General features: G+C 42.5%; 1 protein-coding gene across 2 annotated transcripts in view; it reads left to right on the plus strand.

The window, feature by feature from the left end:
- LOC143927234 (transient receptor potential cation channel subfamily M member 2-like) overlaps positions 1-19,400 on the plus strand; it is a 219,172-nt gene that overhangs the window by 75,593 nt on the left and 124,179 nt on the right. For both annotated transcript variants that reach the window (XM_077451231.1, XM_077451230.1), the window contains exons 9-12: positions 1,408-1,608; positions 1,740-1,842; positions 4,242-4,363; positions 6,255-6,584. In XM_077451231.1, the coding sequence (XP_077307357.1) occupies positions 1,408-1,608; positions 1,740-1,842; positions 4,242-4,363; positions 6,255-6,584 (756 nt within the window). The remainder of the gene's footprint in view (positions 1-1,407; positions 1,609-1,739; positions 1,843-4,241; positions 4,364-6,254; positions 6,585-19,400) is intronic.

Raw genomic sequence — 19,400 nt, forward strand, 5'->3', positions numbered from 1 at the left:
CAGATAGCTAAAAAGATCAATGGCGTCAGTGGGAACTTATCTAAGAGGCAGAAATGGCCCAATGCTGAAGGAACCCCTAGCAACCTCTGGAGGAACCCTAGGGTTCCACGGAACCCTGGTTGAGAATCACTGCTCTAGTTTCTTTTGTCAATAAAGCTACACTCCTGGACGCTATTACTCTATTTACGCTATTTAAAGATAGTTTACTGTGTTTTTTCATGAGACGCGCATGTGTGTCATTACCAATCTGTTAAATCCCATTTGTCTGCAGGCCTAGACACAGATGACTAGGATTTGGGTGGAGAGGGATAGAAAACAAATTTTTTTCCTAGGTGGTAAATAAACCATTCTAGTTTCAGGTTGGTGCTGGAAAGTCTACATGTATGCTTTGGAAGCATTTGTAATACAGACCATTCTATGGATAATGTTTCCATGTACAGATGTTTATACTACATACATTTAATGCCTTAGAGCACATATGTCATACACAAGGCCCACGGCCTGAATCTGCCCCCCCCCCCCCCCAGGCCTTGTTCTGTGGACCTAGAACTTTTCTGCCACCTCCGACTCTCACCTTCCACTCCCATGGCAGGGAGGGCCAGGCCAGGTAGGAGGGAGAGATGCAAGGAAGCTTTAAGGGAATTGAGGCTGCACACACACCTGCACTCTGTATGTAGCACACCCCAGATACAACCGGCCCTTTGAAGGCAACCATACTGCTGACCCAGCCCACAATGACATTTAGTTTGACACCCCTGCCTTAGAGATTTCTATCTGAGACAGTCTTTTTCTTTTTCTTTATTTTTTTCTTTTTTTTTTTTTTTTTTTTTTTTTTTTTTATACTTTGGGCAGCACAGTGGTGTAGTGGTTAGCACTCTCACCTAGCAGCAAATAGGGTCACTGGTTCAAATCCTGACCGCCACCATCTGCCTGGAGTTTGCATGCTCTCCCTGTGCCTGCATGGGTTTCCTTTGGGTACCTCAGCTTCCTCCCACAATGGCGTTTAGTTTGACACCCCAGCCTTAGAGATTTCTATCTGAGACAGCCTTTTTGCTTGGGGCAGCACAGTGGTGTAGTGGTTAACACTCTCATCTAGCAGCAAATAGGGTCACTGGTTCAAATCCCAACCACCACCATCTGCCTGGAGCTTGCATGCTCTCCCTGTGCCTGCATGGGCCTCCCTTGGGCACCTCAACCTCCTCCCACACCCCAAAGACACACAGATAGGTTAATCAGTTCCTGTCTACAAAATTGGCCCTTGTATGTGTTTGTAAGCACGTTGGGACCCTTCAGGGTAAAGGACCGCACTATATCAAGATGCAACTCAACTCAACTCTCAACCTATTTTCCACCAGAGAGTGTAGGTAACCTTCTTCTCTCCAATGTTCTAATTGTTCCCTCATACAGACCATCTACAGTTCAATGTGTAACAACACACCATGTGTCATTGTGGAGGGATCTGGTCGAGTTGCTGACATCATAGCACAAGTGGCGAATCTGAGTTCCTCTAGAATTACCATCAACCTCATTAAGGAGAAGCTGCAAAATCTTTTCTCAGAGTCGTACGACAGTTTCACAGAAGCTCAAATTATCATGTGGACCAAGAAAGTGAGTGATGGTCACACAGTGGCTCATTGATTCTTTTTTTAACTTCATCAATCTGTCCACTAGCAGTCTTTGGCTAAAACATACACTTAATCCTATTTCAGATATTCACGTGTCTCCAAATTTCTCCACAGATTCAAGATATTGTCCGCATGGGGTCTCTGCTTACCATCCTCCGAGAGCAGAAGGCTGGAGATCAAGGGATGGATGTGGCAATCCTGCAAGCTTTGCTGAAAGGTCAGAGATTGACACTAGCAGAAAATAACATCTGAGGCTCCATAACAGGAAAAAGTATCTGCTTTCCATTAGACATTTTTTAGACTTGCACATTAAAGTGTATATATAGACATAAACTGTGGCCTAAGATACACTTTTAAGTGATTCTAAAAAAAAAAAATGTTAAACTTACCTGCTCTGTGTAATGGTTTTGCACAGAGCAGCCCCGATCCTCTTCTTTTTGGGACTTTCACTGGAGGTTCTGGCTCCTCCCACCTGCCACTAGACATGTGCGATTCGTTTCGTACGAATCTCAAATTGCCTGGGGGCCCCATAATCTCCTATTGCCTGGGGGCCCCATGAGTTGTCAGTCCGCCCCTGGCTAAGTCTCAATGGGGAATGGCAATGCATCCATGTTAAATGCTGACTGTATACCATTTGTACTTTATGCTGTCTATCTGTAAACTGACTTTTTTTCGTCTGAAAAGTTCAATAAAAACTATTATGCAAAAAAAAAAATAGCAAACATGTCATGACATGTCAAAAAAAAAGGTCGCTGCCCCTACCTATAACTGGTCTTCATAGCAAGGAGCACTGGAAGGGCAAACGCATGTCAAATAAAACCAAAGAATTTCCAAGCTCAACTTACCAACCAGCTTGCGCCCAACCAAATTAACTTGTCTAACAGTATGCGTTAAAAACAGGAGTTTAGTTGCACACATTTGAAAATACATACGTAAGCTGCAGGCCTCGGCAAGGCACCCTGTATCCTGCAGACCCTACCTCTAACTTTTAAGAGTCTCCACAGTGGGCGCACATGTATTCTGATGGATAGATGAAGGGTAGATGACTGGAGGGAGCCCCCCCTTCATTATAGGTGCAGGGACACACTGAACACCCAGCACATTGCACAATGGTAGAAAAGGTGTCAGTGCGTTGCCTTGACCAATATCTCAACAATACAAAAACAGGTCATTGCCCCCACCTATAATATGTCATACTTTGCATGGATTTGCACAGAGCAGCCCAAATCCTCCTCATTCTGGGTCCCTCACCAGCTCTCCTGGCCCCTCTCTCCTGCCCCCACAGCAAGCAGCTTGCTATGGGGTCAGCTAAGCCAAGTCACAGCTCCCTGTGTCCATTCAGACACGGAGCACCCGTTTGGCCCTGCCCCTCTCTCTCCTGATTGGCTAACTGACATTGATTGACTGCAACGTGAGCCAATGGTGCCACTGCTGTGTCTCAGCCAATCAAGAGGGAGAATCTGGGGCACTCGTGCACAGCGCTGGAGGAAGATTGGGCTCAGGTAGGTATTAGAGGGGCTAAGGGGCATTGATACACACAGAAGGTTTTTTTTTTATCTTCATGCATAGAATGCATGAAGATAAAAAAAAAACTTCTGTCTTTACAACCATTTTAAGGTAAAAAAAAAAAAAACTTGAATTTTTATGCCCCATACACACGGTTGGACATTCCGACCACAAAATCCGTAGGATTTTTTTCCAAAACTTGTCTTGCATACACACTGTCGCACAAAGTTGTCGGAAAAATCCGATAGTTCGGAACGAGGTGATGTACAAAACGTACAACGGGACTATGTAGAGGCCAGTAGCCAATAGCTTTCGTCCCCAAATATTTTCTGAGCATGTGTGGCGCTTTGTGCGTCGGAATTCTCTACACACGATCAGAAAAAGTTCCAATTGGATTTTGTTGTCGGAAAATTTGAGATCCAGAAATCAAACTTTTTACCTTGGAAATTCCGACAGAAAAAGTCCGATAGAGCCCACACACACAATCGGATTTTCCAACAACATAATCCGATCTGACTTTTTCCGTCGGAATTTCCGACCGTGTGTACGGGGCATTAGAACCACTTTAATGACTGTAGAAGCATTACCGATGACACGTCTGATTGTTTTCAAATGTTGTATTTTCATTAAGTGCTCCTTACTATGTGGCATTTCTTGTCAGTCACCCCTGAAGAACTGAACTCATATATTATAAGTAAAGCATGCGCAACTTGAGGATATTACCTTTTTTGAAGAATGAGGAATGGTCATGCACATGTATGACCATTCCTCATTTTTCAAAAAGGGTAATATCCTCAAGTTTGTTTTTACATATCACCTATTTGTTACACCATTAGATTGTTGCTTCAAAAATACAAAATTTTACAGATTTACCCCAAGAACGGGTATAGAGTACCTGTAGTGGGACACAGATTTGGATGGAAATCTTTGGGGGGGAGAACTGACCACTAGTCAGGACTAGTGGTCAGTTCTCCCCACCACCCCCCCACCCCAGTCTTACTGATTAAGGTTTAAATAAGCCAAAAAAACACTATGCTAACTTGATAGGTAAAGTCTTTCTTGAAAGTGAAAAAAACAACAACATGGTGACCATTGATATCTGTCTTTCAGCCTCCCACAATGCTGATCACAATGGCCAGGAGAACTGGGACCATCAGTTGAAACTTGCCGTGTCCTGGAATCGGTCAGACATTGCTGAGACTCAGATCTTTACTAAAGACTGGACCTGGAAGGTTGGACAAACGTATTCTTTGTTGTTACGTGTGACCAATTGATTGTCCGCTTTCCCTCATTTTGATTATCTTGACAAAATATATATACTCACCGAGCACTTTATTAGGTACACCTTGCTAGTATCAGGCTGAACCCCCTTTTGCCTTCAGAACTGCCTTCGTTCTTCGTGGCATAGATTCAACAAGGTGTTGGAAAACGTTCCTCAGAGATTTTGCTCCATAGTGACATGATAGCATTTAAGGGAATGTAGATTGTCTAGAAGTGGTTTTTAACCCCTTCATGTCTATTAAAGTGTGATGTCCAATCACCCACACAGGCCTGGGAGATTAGCCCATTGAGTCAATGACACAAAACAACAAAGTCTCTCCAATCAAATCTAATCTTTATTCTTTGGTGTGAATATTTAAAGGGGGCTTTCAGAAAGTACCGCCCTTTGAACATGTCATACAGATAATCCAATCATATACAAGTACAGCCTACAATAAAAGTGAAACTAGTGATTCCTCAAAATCATGTGCTTTCCAAGAAACGAAACAACTGAAAGAAGATAACAGTAACATGAGAAACGAAACTAGATTAGCAAAACTAGAGCATGTATATTTGTGAAGTGGATGTTAGAGAGAGACAAAATGGAAACCAAATTTCTTAAAGAATGAAAGCGGTTAAGCTAAATATCCCTTCAAGCATCACGCAGGTGCTGCAGATTTGTCGGCTGCACATCTATGATGCGTATCTCACATGCCATCACATCCCAAAGGTGCTCTATTGGATGAGATGTGGTGACTGTGGAGGCCATTGGAGGACAGGGACCTCATTGTCCAGTGGTGAGATGATTGGAGCTTTGTGACATGGTGCATTATCCTGCTGGAAGGAGCCATCAGAAGATGGGGACACCGTAGTCATAAAGGGATGGACATGGTCAGCAACAATACTCAGGTAGGTTGTGGTGTTTAAATGATGCTCAATTGGTACTAAGGGGGCCAAAATGTGCCTAGAAAATATCCCCCACACCATTACACCCCCACCACCAGCCTGAACTACTGATACAAGGCAGGATGGATCCATGCTTTCATGTTGTTTACGCCAATTATAGCTCAGGGGGTTTAGTACAACGCCCCACACTATATAAGGCCACCAACACGGCGGCCTTGTGTAGTGTGTTGGCGTGCATGGAAAGAGCTAGATAGGCAGGGACAGTGTGTTCTTTTCTCAGCCATCTGCAGGAGTTAGTGGGTGTTGTGTGCCTCCAGCACAATATACACCTGTATCTACCCTTTATTGCTGGTGTTCTCTCATACAGGCATCTGCAGGAGTTAGTGGGTGTTGTGTGCCTCCAGCACAGCACAGTATACACCTGTATCTACCCTTTATTGCTGGTGTTCTCTCATACAGGCATCTGCAGGAGTTAGTGGGTGTTGTGTGTCTCCAGCACAGTATACACCTGTACCTACCCTTTATTGCTGGTGTTCTCTCATACAGGCATCTGCAGGAGTTAGTTGGTGTTGTGTGCCTCCAGCACAATATACACCTGAAGATACCCCTTATTGCTGGTGTTGTCTGTTGCATATCTTGCATATTGGCCTTTAAAATTAGCACTTTTGATTTGAACATTCGAGTCCCATAGACTTTAATAGGGTTCTAAAGTTCGTATGAATTTTAGGTCCATTCGAAGGTTCTGGTACGAACCGGGGGGGGGGAAGGCTCATCCCTATTTGCCAGTCATGCATTATATTCTGATATGATTGCAAGGTATGGACATATACTCCAACATGTATAGGCTGTACATTTAAAATGCTGCAGCGGAATTTGTTGTGATTTGCTTTAGTATTATTTTTCTTGTTTGTTTATTTTGATTTTTCAATTTAGAGCTTCCTCTTGCTTGTCTTCTAGCCCTCCGATCTGTATCCCAGCCTGACATTGTCATTAATTGAAGACAAACCTTCATTTGTGCGCCTGTTCCTGGAGCGTGGAGTCAGTCTGGCGGAGTACCTCGATAGGGACACTCTCACCGAATTGTACAACAATACGGACCCATACAGTTTGATTCACAGCAAACTTGAGAGGGAAGCCACAGTGGAGGGATCAAAGGAAGTTGTTGTCTCTACTATCGAACTTCATCACGTCTCCCGCGTCCTACAGGATCTTCTGGGAGATCTAACGGAGCCCCTATACCGAGATGCAAAGCGTAAGCAAAGGAACCTGGCACATGTCAACATCAAGGTGATTAATGTGGTCTTTGTAAAGTGAAAAGAACCTCAAATTCTCAGATACAGGGTGACATTCGTAGAACCTACCAGCAAATTAGGCAGTGGGAACTGTGGGATTGGTAGTATTACGGGTTGAGGTCTTCTATCTCTCAGGAGAGCACCTAATATGGTGGCTTCAAAGCAGATACAAAAAAAGGTTAGATAAATCTGAACGTTTACACCCCATTCACACTGGGGCGTTTTTCAGGCGCTTTAGCGTTAAAAAAAGCGCCTGTAAGGCGCTTGAAAGAAGCCTCATCTGCAATACCAATGTGAAAGCCTAAGTGCTTTAAGAGCCCTTTCACAATGTCAGCGCCTGAAAAACGCTCGTAAAGCGCCGCTTAAACTAGCAGCGCTTTACCAGCGTTTTTCAAGCATTATTGGGGCGCTTTTAACCCCTGCTAGTGGCCAAATAAAGGGTTAAAAGCGGCCACAAAGTGCTGCTGTCAATAGCGCTTTTCAGGCTCTTTTCAGGTGTTTTACAGGAGCTTCCAATTGATTTCAACGGGAGGGGGCGCTTTAGGAGCGTTGTATTCACCGCTCCAAAAGCTCTGCAAAGAAGCTGCTTGCATGATTTTTTTTGACACCCTGCCAGCGCAGCGCCTCGGTGTGAAAGCACTCTGGCTTTCACATTGGGATTGCAGTTGCGGCTTCTTTCAGGCACTTTACAGGCGCTTTTTTTTTTAAAGCTAAAGCGCCTGAAAAATGCCCCAGTGTGAAAGGGATCTCAGTGTGAAAGCACTCAGGCTTTCACATTGGGATTGCAGATGAGGCTAAAGCACCTGAAAAATGCCTTAAAAACGCCCCAGCGTGAAAGGGGTCTTATTTAGAAATTTGTGATTTTGATGAAATTGAGCTACTTTAGCCAAAATTTGTTTGAAAGAATTACATTCTACTTTTTTTTAAATGATCTTTATTCATAGAGTGTGCATTTCTTAGACCCCTTTCACACTGGGGCATTTTTCAGGCGCTTTACCGTTAAAAAAAAGCGCCTGTAAAGCGATTGAAAGAAGCCTCATCCGCAATCCCAATGTGAAAGCCCGAGTGCTTTCACACTGAGATCCCTTTCACACTGGGGCGTTTTTCAGGCGCTTTAGCTTTAAAAAAAAGTGCCCGAAAGAAGCCGCAACTGCAATCCAAATGTAAAAGCCCGAGTGCTTTCACGCTGAGGCGCTGCGCTGGCAGCTTCTTTGCAGCGCTTTTGGAGCAGTGAACACACCGCTCCTAAATCGCCTCTTCCCACTGAAATCAATGGGAAGCGCCTGCAAAACGCCTGAAAAGCGACTGCAAAGCGCTTTTGGCAGCAGCGCTTTTGGGCGCTTTTAACCCTTTATTTGGCCACTAGCAGGGGTTAAAAGCGCCCCAAAAACGCTGGTAAAGCGCTACTAGTGTGAAAGGGGTCTTAGAGGGTTTACTATGGGTAGTTTAGTTTATTTAATATTATTTTTGTCTGAGTATTCTTTCCATTTGTTTCATATATCTGAATGTTAAATGCATAATGTTGCTTTAAAAAAAAAAGTAGCTCCGCTTTTGTTGATAACAAAATGAATCCTCTCTGTTGATCAATGTTCTTTGTTTATCAATGTAAATTGCAGGGATTTTAACAAACTTTGTTGCAGATTCTTACCTGTTTCTGCTCTGAAGTGATAATGAATGGGAGTGACTTTCTCATTATTGATCAACTGGTGCACATGCAGTGTTCTATAGAAGAAGGTTGCAGGGATTGCATCCCTTTAGATGTGATTAACTTTTTGGAAGCATCTCACCAAAAATTAATTTTTTTTCTGCAGAGGATACCTAAACTCTGACGTGTAACTTATTGCAGACTTCTGAGAAAAACAGTGAGCCAATCACACAAGTAGAAACAAGCAGGAAATAACATTTCTGGGGAAGTTCTGTACACCCACTTCAGGTTGCCATTGCATTTTTCAGAAAATTACAATGCTGCAGATTGAAAAGGAAAGGTTATTTTTTTTATGTAGCACGACCCCCTTGGGGACTGCTTGGATATACCTGCTCATCTGCATCACCATGACCCTGTAAACATTCCAACCCATTTGACACTCTGGGTTCAGACATCTTTGCACCACCTTGAAGTAATTAGTAAAACAACTCAGTGCGTTTTTTACATGTGCATTACGTTTCGTTCTGAATCGAAATTCGGACTAATTATTCATTATTCAGACATTCGGATGCATCCGAATTACCGAATTACAATACTAACGAATTTAAACAAATCCAAAATGTTTCGAATCGAAAAACCGTGGACGAAATTTGAATCGAATTTGAAATCTATTAAAATCGAAATCTATTCGAGTCGAATTCTAAAACAAATTAGAAACGAATTAGAAAAATATAAATCGATTTCTAAAAAAGAATACAATAAAATAGAATATAAGATAAAAAAACAATAGAATAGAAATAAAAGAATAGCAAAGAATAGAATAGAATTGAATAGAATATAATAAAATACAATAAAATATGACCGTCTTCTGAAATTCAAATTTCAAATAGTATAAATTTTAATTTGAGAATAGATTGGAAAATAACAAATATCAAAACAATGGAAACTAAAATAATTTATATTATATTTTATTCTATGCAGTTCTCTTGTTTTTCTAGTCTAATTTTTTCTATTATTTTATATTCTATTCTAATATGAAATCATTCTATACTAAATTCTAATTTTGGAAGATGGTGTGTATATATATATATATATATATATATATATATATACATACATTTTTATTATTCTAGTCTTTTCTACTCTATTCTAATCTTTTCTATTCGAATTTGAATTCATTCTATATGAATTTCGAATTTCAGAAGATGGTTATATATATAAATATTTATGTTTTTCTATGCTATTCTTTTCTATTATTTTCTATTCTATTATAATCTTTTCTATTCAAATTTGATTTCAGTTACCATGTTCCGACATTCGAATTTCATATAGATTGAATTCAAATAGAAAAGATTAGAATAGGAATAGAAAATAAACTAGAAAAACAATAGAAGAGATATGATATTTTATTCTATTCTGTTCTATTGTTTTTCTTTTCTATTCAAATTTGAATTCATTCTATATGAATTTCAAATTTCATGAGATGGTTTTATATAACCATTTTCTGAAATTCATATTTCATATAGAATGAAATCAAATTTTAATAGGAAAGATTAGAATCCATTTTGCGAAATTCTAATTTCATATAGAATGAAATCGAATTTGAATAGAAAAGATTAGAATATAAAATAATAGAAAAGAATATCATTGAAAACCAATAGAACAGATCAGAAAAAAAAAAAAAAAAAATATATATATATATATATATATATATATAAAACCATGTTCCGACATTCAAATTTTGTATAGAATGAATTTGAATTAGAATACAAAAGATTAGAATAGAAATAGAAAATAGACTAGAAAAACAATACAGAAAACAGATATGATATTTTATTCTATTCTGTTCTATTGTTTTTCTATTCTATTCTAATCTTATATATTCAAATTTGAATTCATTCCATGTGAATTTCGAATTTCAGAAGATGGTTATATATATAAATATTATATATATATATATATATATATATATATATATATATATATATATATATAACCCTTTTCCGAATTTCACATTTCATATAGAATGAATTCAAATTCGAATTCGAAATAGAAAATAGACTAGAAAAACAAAAGAACAGAATAAAATAAAATTATATGTATTATATTTTATTCTATTCTGCTCTATTGTTTTTCTATTTTATTCTAATCTTTTCTATTCGAATTTGAATTCATTCTATATGAATTTCGAGTTTCAGAAGATGGTTATATATCTTCAGAAGATGTTTTTTTTATATATATATATATATGTATGTATATATTATATAACATATTATATATATACAGTGGTGTGAAAAAGTGTTTGCCCCCTTCCTCATTTCCTGTTCCTTTGCATGTTTGTCACACTTAAGTGTTTCGGAACATCAAACCAATTTAAACAATAGTCAAGGACAACACAAGTAAACACAAAATGCAATTTGTAAATGAAGGTGTTTATTATTAAAGGTGAAAAAAATCCAAACCATCATGGCCCTGTGTGAAAAAGTGATTGCCCCCTAAACCTAATAACTGGTTGGGCCACCCTTAGCAGCAACAACTGCAACCAAGCGTTTGCAATAACATGCAATGAGGCTTTTACAGCGTCCTGGAGGAATTTTGGCCCACTCATCTTTGCAGAATTGTCCTAATTCAGTTACATTAGAGGGTTTTCGAGCATGAACGGCCTTTTTAAGGTCATACCACAACATCTCAATAGGATTCAGGTCAGGACTTTGGCTAGGCCACTCCAAAGTCTTCATTTTGTTTTTCTTCAGCCATTCGGTGGTGGACTTGCTGGTGTGTTTAGGATCATTGTCCTGCTGCAGAACCCAAGTTCGTTTCAGCTTGAGTACACGAACAGATGGTCGGACATTCTCCTTCAGGATCTCTTGGTAGACAGCAGAATTCATAGTTCCTTTTATCACGGCAAGTCTTCCAGGTCCTGAAGCAGCAAAACAGCCCCAGACCATCACACTACCACCACCATATTTTACTGTTGGTATAATGTTCTTTTTATGAAATGCAGTGTTCCTTCTACGCCAGATATACTTGGACACACACCTTCCAAAAAGTTCCACTTTTGTCTCATCGGTCCACAGAATGTTGTCCCAAAAGTCTTGGGGATCATCAAGATGTGTTGTGGAGAAATTGAGACGAGCTTTAATGTTCTTTTTGCTCAGCAGTGGTTTTCTCCTTGGAACTCTGCCATGCAGGCCATTTTTGCCCAGTCTTTTCCTGATGGTGGAGGCATGAACGCTGACCTTAACTGAGGCAAGTGAGGCCTGCAGTTCCTTGGACGTTGTTGTGGGGTCTTTTGTGACCTCTTGGATGAGTCGTCGCTGCGCTCTTGGGGTAATTTTGGGCGGCCGGCCACTCCTGGGAAGGTTCACCACTGTTCCATGTCTTCGCCATTTGTGGATAATGGCTCTCACTGTGGTTCGCTGGATTCCCAAAGCTTTGGAAATGGCTTTATAACCCTTTCCAGACTGATAGATCTCAATTACTTTCTTTCTCAATTGTTCCTGAATTTCTTTGGGTCTCGGCATGATGTGTAGCTTTTAAGGATCTTCTGGTGGACCTTACTGTGTCAAGCAGCTCCTATTTAAGTGATGCCTTGATTGTGAACAGGTGTGGCAATAATCAGGCCTGGGTGTGGCTAGAGAAATTGAACTCAGGTGTGGACAACCACAGTTATAGTATGTTTTAACAAGGGGGCAATCACTTTTTCACACAGGGCCATGATGGTTTGGATTTTTTTTCACCTTTAATAATAAACACCTTCATTTACAAATTGCATTTTGTGTTTACTTGTGTTGTCCTTGACTATTGTTTAAATTGGTTTGATTTTCCGAAACACTTAAGTGTGACAAACATGCAAAGGAACAGGAAATGAGGAAGGGGGCAAACACTTTTTCACACCACTGTATATATATATATATATATATATATATATATATATAAATTATATTCTGTTCTATAGTTTTTCTAGTCTATTATTTTCTACTCTATTCTAATCTTTTCTATTCAAATTTGAATTCATTTTATATGAAATTCGAATTTCGGAAGATGGGTTTATATATGCATACCGTATATACTCGAGTATAAGCCGAGATTTTCAGCCTCTTTTTTGAGGCTGAAAGTGCCCCCCTCGGCTTATACTCGAGTCATCGCTGTCTGCCTGCTCGATCAGCGTGTCGAGCAGACAGACAGCGGACATTCTACCATTCAAACGCCGCGCCTCCGCCTCCGCCTTCGCCTGTGATAGGCGGAACACTGAATTTCCCAGCAGCCTGTGTTCCGCCTATCACGGACATCGTCTCATCCTCGTACTACGGACGAGGATGAGACGATGTCCGTGATAGGGGGAACACAGGCTGCTGGGAAATTCAGTGTTCCGCCTATCACAGGCGAAGGCGGAGGCGCGGCTTTTGAATTTTAGAATGGCCGCCGAGGCGCCGACGAAGAGCGGCGATCCTGGCAAGGCACGGGACGGAGACAAGGCAAGGCACGGCACGACACGGGACGGAGGCAAGGAGGCAAGGCACGGCACGGGACGGAGGCAAGGAGGCAAGGCACGGCACGGGACGGAGGCAAGGAGGCAAGGCACGGGACGGAGGCTCGGGACACAGGCTCGGGACACAGGTAGGCTGGACACACACACACACACACACACACACACACACACACACACACACACGGACACACACACACAGGGATGGATGGATGGAGACACACACACACAGGGATGGATGGATACACACACACACAGGGATGGATGGATGGATGGAGACACACACACACAGGGATGGATGGATGGAGACACACACACACAGGGATGGATGGATGGATGGAGACACACACACACAGGGATGGATGGATGGATGGACACACACACACACAGGGATGGATGGATGGATGGACACACACACACACAGGGATGGATGGACGGACACACAGGGATGGACGGACACACAGGGATGGACGGACACACAGGGATGGACGGACACACACACAGGGATGGACAGGCATGTCTCACCCTCGGCTTATACACGAGTCAATAAGTTTGCCAGTTTTTTGGGGGGTAAATTGGGGGCCTCGGCTTATATTCGGGTCCGCCTATACTCGAGTATATACGGTATATAAATTTTTTCTATGCTGGCCTATTGTTTTTCTATGCTTTTCTTTTCTATTATTTTCTATTCTAATCTTTTCTATTTGAATGCGAATTCATTCTATACGAAATTCGAATTTTGGAAAATGGTTGTATAGAAATAGAATGAACTAGTTTACTTTTTCAAATTCGGTTACATTTTTTTCAAAAGCGGTAGAATTTTTTTTAGAATTTGATAGTTTTTTTTTCGAATGCGGTAGAATTTTTTTTCAAATTTGATAGTTTTTTCGAATGCGGTAGAAATTTTTTCGAAGAATCCCAAAAACAAATGTAACGAATGCTTACGAATTTAACTAAACAAATTTAGTTAAATAGTGAATCGAAACGAAACAAAACAAATGTTTTCATCTTGCACATGTCTAGTGCGTTTATATTGTAGTAACATTTACTGGAGTACTTTAAAGAAGATCTTGTTGCATAGAAGAGGCAATAGATCAACTGAGCTTTGGATAACAGTCCTAGCTCAGCTGACAAATTCCTCAATAATGATACACATTAAGGCTGTTTGGCAATAACAATATATTATATACACGTATGTACAATGGAGGACCACTTGAACATGACCTGAAAGGATAAGAGTTAAGCATTAATTCTGACAATACGTCTAAAGGGAAACTCGGGCCGGCCTATTTATCCTTTAATCCTAATGAGAGATTATAGAAACGAGAATGGTATGAGGGCCCTTTAAGCAGTAATGACAGCAATGTACCAGTTGCAGGCCCGATGGTCTTCACCTGCAGTCATGAGCTCATTAACTATATCCTATAAGGTGCAATAACAAGGAAATGGTATTGCTTGGAATGGTTGAGGCTAAAGGTGTCTATATACAGTGTTCTAGTAGAAGTGCGGTAACGTGTTCCTAAGGTAAAGCTGTCTGTACACAGCGTCCCAGTGAAGCAACAAAGAAAGGTTTGCAAAGGTGGACAATTGCCCTCTCACCAACGACCAGGCTGATTCAATGTCATCTGAACAGCGGCTCCCGGAGAGGTGTTCTTGCAGCGGATCCGCTGTGACGATCACCTGATACGAAGCATGGGTTGTCACACTGCCGAGTTGATACTAGATGGTTGTCTAATGAATAGCAAACAGTGCCAGGCCCTTCTTGTCCGGTTGGGAATGTTGTACACCACGTAGTACCTCGCTCTCCCTGCACAGAGAGGTCCATCACACACAAGGCCCAGAAGGAAGAGAGCGCGGGGCGGGTCTCCGGCCTCTTTTATAGCTCTTCCCAGCAATCTCCCTGATTGTAGCAAAGATCCCTGGAATTTGTAGGAACTACTAATCCCACAATCCCGTTGGTTTGGCTCACAAATATGATGTCAGTTAGTGACACTGGGCACTAGAGGGACAATACGATATATAGAAATGACAGGGGGTCACTATACTTTGCAACTGTAGTCCACATTGCTACATCTACTAACAATATATTACAACATGGCTGGTCTCACAATTACATATGCTATATTTGTAGAGCTCACTTCTGAAAGGGCCTAATGTCTTGCCCCAGATTTTTTTTCCAAACTAGTACAGCAGCAGCCGGGCACACAGTACCAGTCACTCTTCTGGCTCAACGAACAGTCTAGGACAGTGTTTCTCAAACTGTGTTTGGGAGAATTGCAGGTGTGCCGTGGGATATTTCAGAGAGCCGTCAGCAAAGATGGCAGTCTTAAAAGCAGGGGAAAATCGTGGGTGCGTGTTATACGCCGATCCCCCGCAATTCTGAGCCTCTGGGCGGCTTTCGGCCGCCTTCGGCTCTTCTCGGCAGCTTTCGGCTGCCTTCGGCTCTTCTTGGCGGCCTTCGGCCATTCTCGGCGGCTTTCGGCTGCCTTCGGCCGTTCTCGGCAGCTTCCGGCCATTCTCGGCAGCCGAAAGCTGCCGAGAACGGCCGAAGGCAGCCAAAAGCTGCAGAGAAGAGCCTAGAAATACGGCGCGCCGCCGAGATACACAGGACATCCGGCTCTGTATCTCGGCGGCAGCATTTTTAAAAAGAAATAAAACTGATAAGGCTGCAATGGTGGGCAAGGCTGACTGACAAGGCTGCAATGCTGGACAGGGCTGACTGACAAGGCTGTAATGGTGGACAAGGCTGACTGACAAGGCTGCAATGGTGGACAAGGCTGACTGACAAGGCTGCAATGGTGGACAAGGCTGACTGACAAGGCTGTAATGGTGGACAAGGAAGACTGACAAGGCTGTAATGGTGGACAAGGAAGACTGACAAGGCTGCAATGGTGGACAAGGCTGCAGATGGACAATGATAAGGCTGCATTGATGGGCATTTCAATGTAAGGTTTTTTTTATTTCCTTAAACTTCCCTCCTAAAAGTTTTTTTCCTTAAAATTCTCTCCTAAACTTGGGGTGCGTGTTATACGCCGGTGCGTGTTATATGCCGATAAATACGGTAGTTGTATTATAGGAAGTGAAAATCTTTTGCTAACCCTTGTGGACTGAACCTCGCTTCAATCTGATTTGCTCTCAAAAGCAGGCACACCCTTCATATTAAATGTAAATTTAACAAAAATTGTTAAATCTTTTCAGGTGTGCCACAAAACTTTTTAGATCTTTTTGGTGCGCCGCAAGACAAAAAAGTTTGAGAGACTCTGGTCTAGGGGTATTTTTGATGGTTAAACTTGGATAGAGTGCAAGGGATCTCTGGGGCACTCCAGGACCCCAGAGTAGTAATACAAGGACACACTTCACTTTATCAAAGTCTCTTAGTACAGTCCCTCTAGCAGCAACTAAGGGATTGAGCAACACTGAGACACCATAGGAAATGTCACTGATGCACAAGTTATAGTATCAGCCCACAGTCACTAGGATCCTACACACAAATCTGTACTAACAATGTCTCTGGATACTTGGATGCCTCCTTCTAATACCAGGCAGACATTTCTCCTGTGAACTCTTCAGACCAGATCTTCAGTCAAATCCCTTAGTCTGTTCCAGAAGACATTTTTCCTCTTTAGACCAAATCTTCAGTGAAATCCCTTAGTCGGTTCCAGAAAGTTTCAGCAGAACAAGCTCCGAGTCCTCAGCTCTAGCATAGCTGAGACCTTGATGGGCACATGTAAAACCCAGCTGGACTGCCCAGGAGGGCAGCAGACTTTCAGGTTCTGAACTTTCTCTCCCCTGGACAAGAACAGTCTTGGCCCCAGACTATTTATTTGCTCCCCATATACCTTCTAGACACCCTTCCCCAGGGATTGGCTGGGACATCTTAAATATTCAGGCCACTGATCTGCCTATTCCAACCCATTACATTGTACATACCTCCCAACTTTTTGAGATGGGAACGAGGGATGCCTATTAGCAAAATTATGTAGGCATAGGACACGTCCCCTTTAAGGAGATTTACCACTACTATTCCTTCATACTGGCATTTAAAAAATACAAATGCAGCAAAATATTGCATTTTATATATAACTATATAGATCAGACCAAAATGAGGGACAAATGAGGAGGAAAGAGGGATAGAGGGACTTTTTTCAAAATCAGTGACAGTTCCTTCAAACTCAGGGACAGTTGGGAGCTATGCATTCTAGAATCCTCCAAAAGGCAGCGGGAGCATTCAAACCTGCAGCCAGTGAAGCCTTGAACATCCCAAAGCAATCACACACTGATCCACAAATTACAGGGGAGTCAGGGGAGTCAAAAGGAACTAAATGTACCTAATTGTCCTAGTAACCCATCTAGGTGGTTGCTACATATTATTATTTTCGTTTGCAATATTTTTTCCCATGAAAGCAGAGTTACATTTTCAAACAGTTTTTGTGAAAAAAAATGGCTGATAAGGGGCTGGTTTTTGACACAAGAACAGGTCTGTGAAAGTTAAAGTTCAAGTTGGGGTTAGTGTTACTAAACCCACAACAGTAAAATCAGTCTGTATATGTACCGTATTTATCGGCGTATAACACGCACCCCAAGTTTAGGAGGGAATTTTAAGGAAAAAAACTTTTAGGAGGGAAATTTAAGGAAAAAAAACTTACATTTAAATGCCCATCAATGCAGCCTTGTCAGTGTCATTTGCAGCCTTGTCATGCAGCCTGTCCATCATTGCAGCCTTGTCATTGCAGCCTGTCCTTCATGCAGTTTGTCCGTCATTGCAGCCTTGTGCATTGTTGTCCCCTCAACTTTTGTTTTTAAAAATGGCACCCGGAAGTTATCGGCGGCTTTCGGCCGCCTCGGTCATACTCGGCGGTTTTCGGCCGCCTCGGCCGTACTCGGAGGCTTTCGGCCGCTCTCGCCACTGCTCGGCGGTTTTCGGCCGCCTCGGCCGTACTCGGAGGCTTTCGGCCGCCTTGGCCGTACTCGGCGGCTTTCGGCCGCTCTCACCGCTTCTCGGCAGTTTTCGGCCGCCTCGGCCGTACTCGGTGGCTTTCGACTGCCTCGGCCGTACTCGGAGGCTTTTCGGCCGCTCTCGAAAACCGTCGAGAAGGGCCGAAGGCGGGCGAAAGCCGCGAGAAGGGCCGAAGGCGGCTGAAAGCCGCCCAAAGCCCAAAAATCGCTAGTAAATCACGGCGTATCGGCGTATAACACCCACCCGCGATTTTTCCCATGATTTTAAGGGGAAAAAAGTGCGTGTTATACGCCGATAAATACGGTATATGCAGTAAAGCATGCTTGTTATACTCACTGGAGGGGTTAATCCTCTGCATTGTGTTTTTTTTTTCTTGGGAGAGTGCATGTGATAAGGGGCACAGGGCCAATCAGCTCTGTCAAGACAGAGGGTAAGGAGTCATGCAGCCTCATATGACAGTCAGAGAGGAATGAAAACTCCTCCTACCAAGTTTTACCCAGTGCTCATCCAGACAATAATTGAAGTGACAAGTTAGTGGAGGGTGGTGAAGTTTTAGGATTGGGGGGCGACAGACCCTGCCTTTTCTTTTTGACCCTTCCCACTTCTCATAAGCCACACCCCTTATAGAATAAACCCACTCTGTCCCCTATTTTCCACCCATAGTGTCAGGAGTATACAGCCCCAGCATCACAGGACAGAGTATATAGCTTAGCCTCACAGATCAGGGTATACAGCTCACCATCACAGATCAGGGTATACAGCTCAGCATCACAGATCATGGTATACAGCTCAGCATCACATATCAGGGTATACAGCTCAGCATCACACATCAGGGTATAAAGATCAGCTTATACAGCTCAGCATCACAGATCATGGTATATAGATCAGCATCACAGATCAGGGTATACATTTTATGGTATACAGATCATGGAATACAGCTCGAGTATACAGATCAGGGTATAGAGATCAGTGTATACAGATTAGGGTATACAGATCAGGGAATGAAGCTCAGGGTATATAGATCAGGGAATATAGCTCAGGGTATACAGATCACGATATGCAGATAAGGTAATGCAGCTCAGGGTTAACAGATCAGGGGATACAGATCAGAGAGTACAGCTCAGGCTATACAGATCAGGGAATACGGATTGGGGTATACAGCTCAGGGTATGGAGAGCACGATATACAGCTCAGGGAATACAGCTCAGGGTATACAGATCAGGGAATACAGCTCAGGGTACACAGATCAGGGAATACAGCTCAAGGTATACAGATAAGGGAATACTGCACACCCCCCCCCCCCCCCCAATGCACTCTCTGCGTCCCAAGCCCACCCTGTTTTTAAGCCTATTAGAAACCTCTGGTTCTAATCAGGTGCTTAAAAAATTAAACACCCACTCCATAGGAATCCATGCATCCGGCGCCCTGAAAGGGGCTGGGCACATGAATGAGGGGGCGCCCATGCGCCCACAATGCACAGACCGCCACTGCTATATACTGCTGATGATAAATGGTATTTGGCAGTTTATATTTACTAAAATGATTCCATTATCTCCTTTGGTCACCGGGAGCAGATTAGCGTTACGGAGATCTAATACCTGGTTACTTGGTACGGAATGGGGAGGGTTAAGTGGAGCATGCATTAGGGTCCACGCTATGTGCTCGGCGGGACCCCATTCTGTTACTGGGAGTGAAGTAACAGAGGTACGCTGACTGGTGG

This window comes from Lithobates pipiens, unplaced genomic scaffold (assembly GCF_037356315.1).
Source record: "Lithobates pipiens isolate NorthernLeopardFrog02 unplaced genomic scaffold, aLitPip1_a1.2 Scaffold_23, whole genome shotgun sequence".
Classification (NCBI taxonomy): domain Eukaryota; kingdom Metazoa; phylum Chordata; class Amphibia; order Anura; family Ranidae; genus Lithobates; species Lithobates pipiens.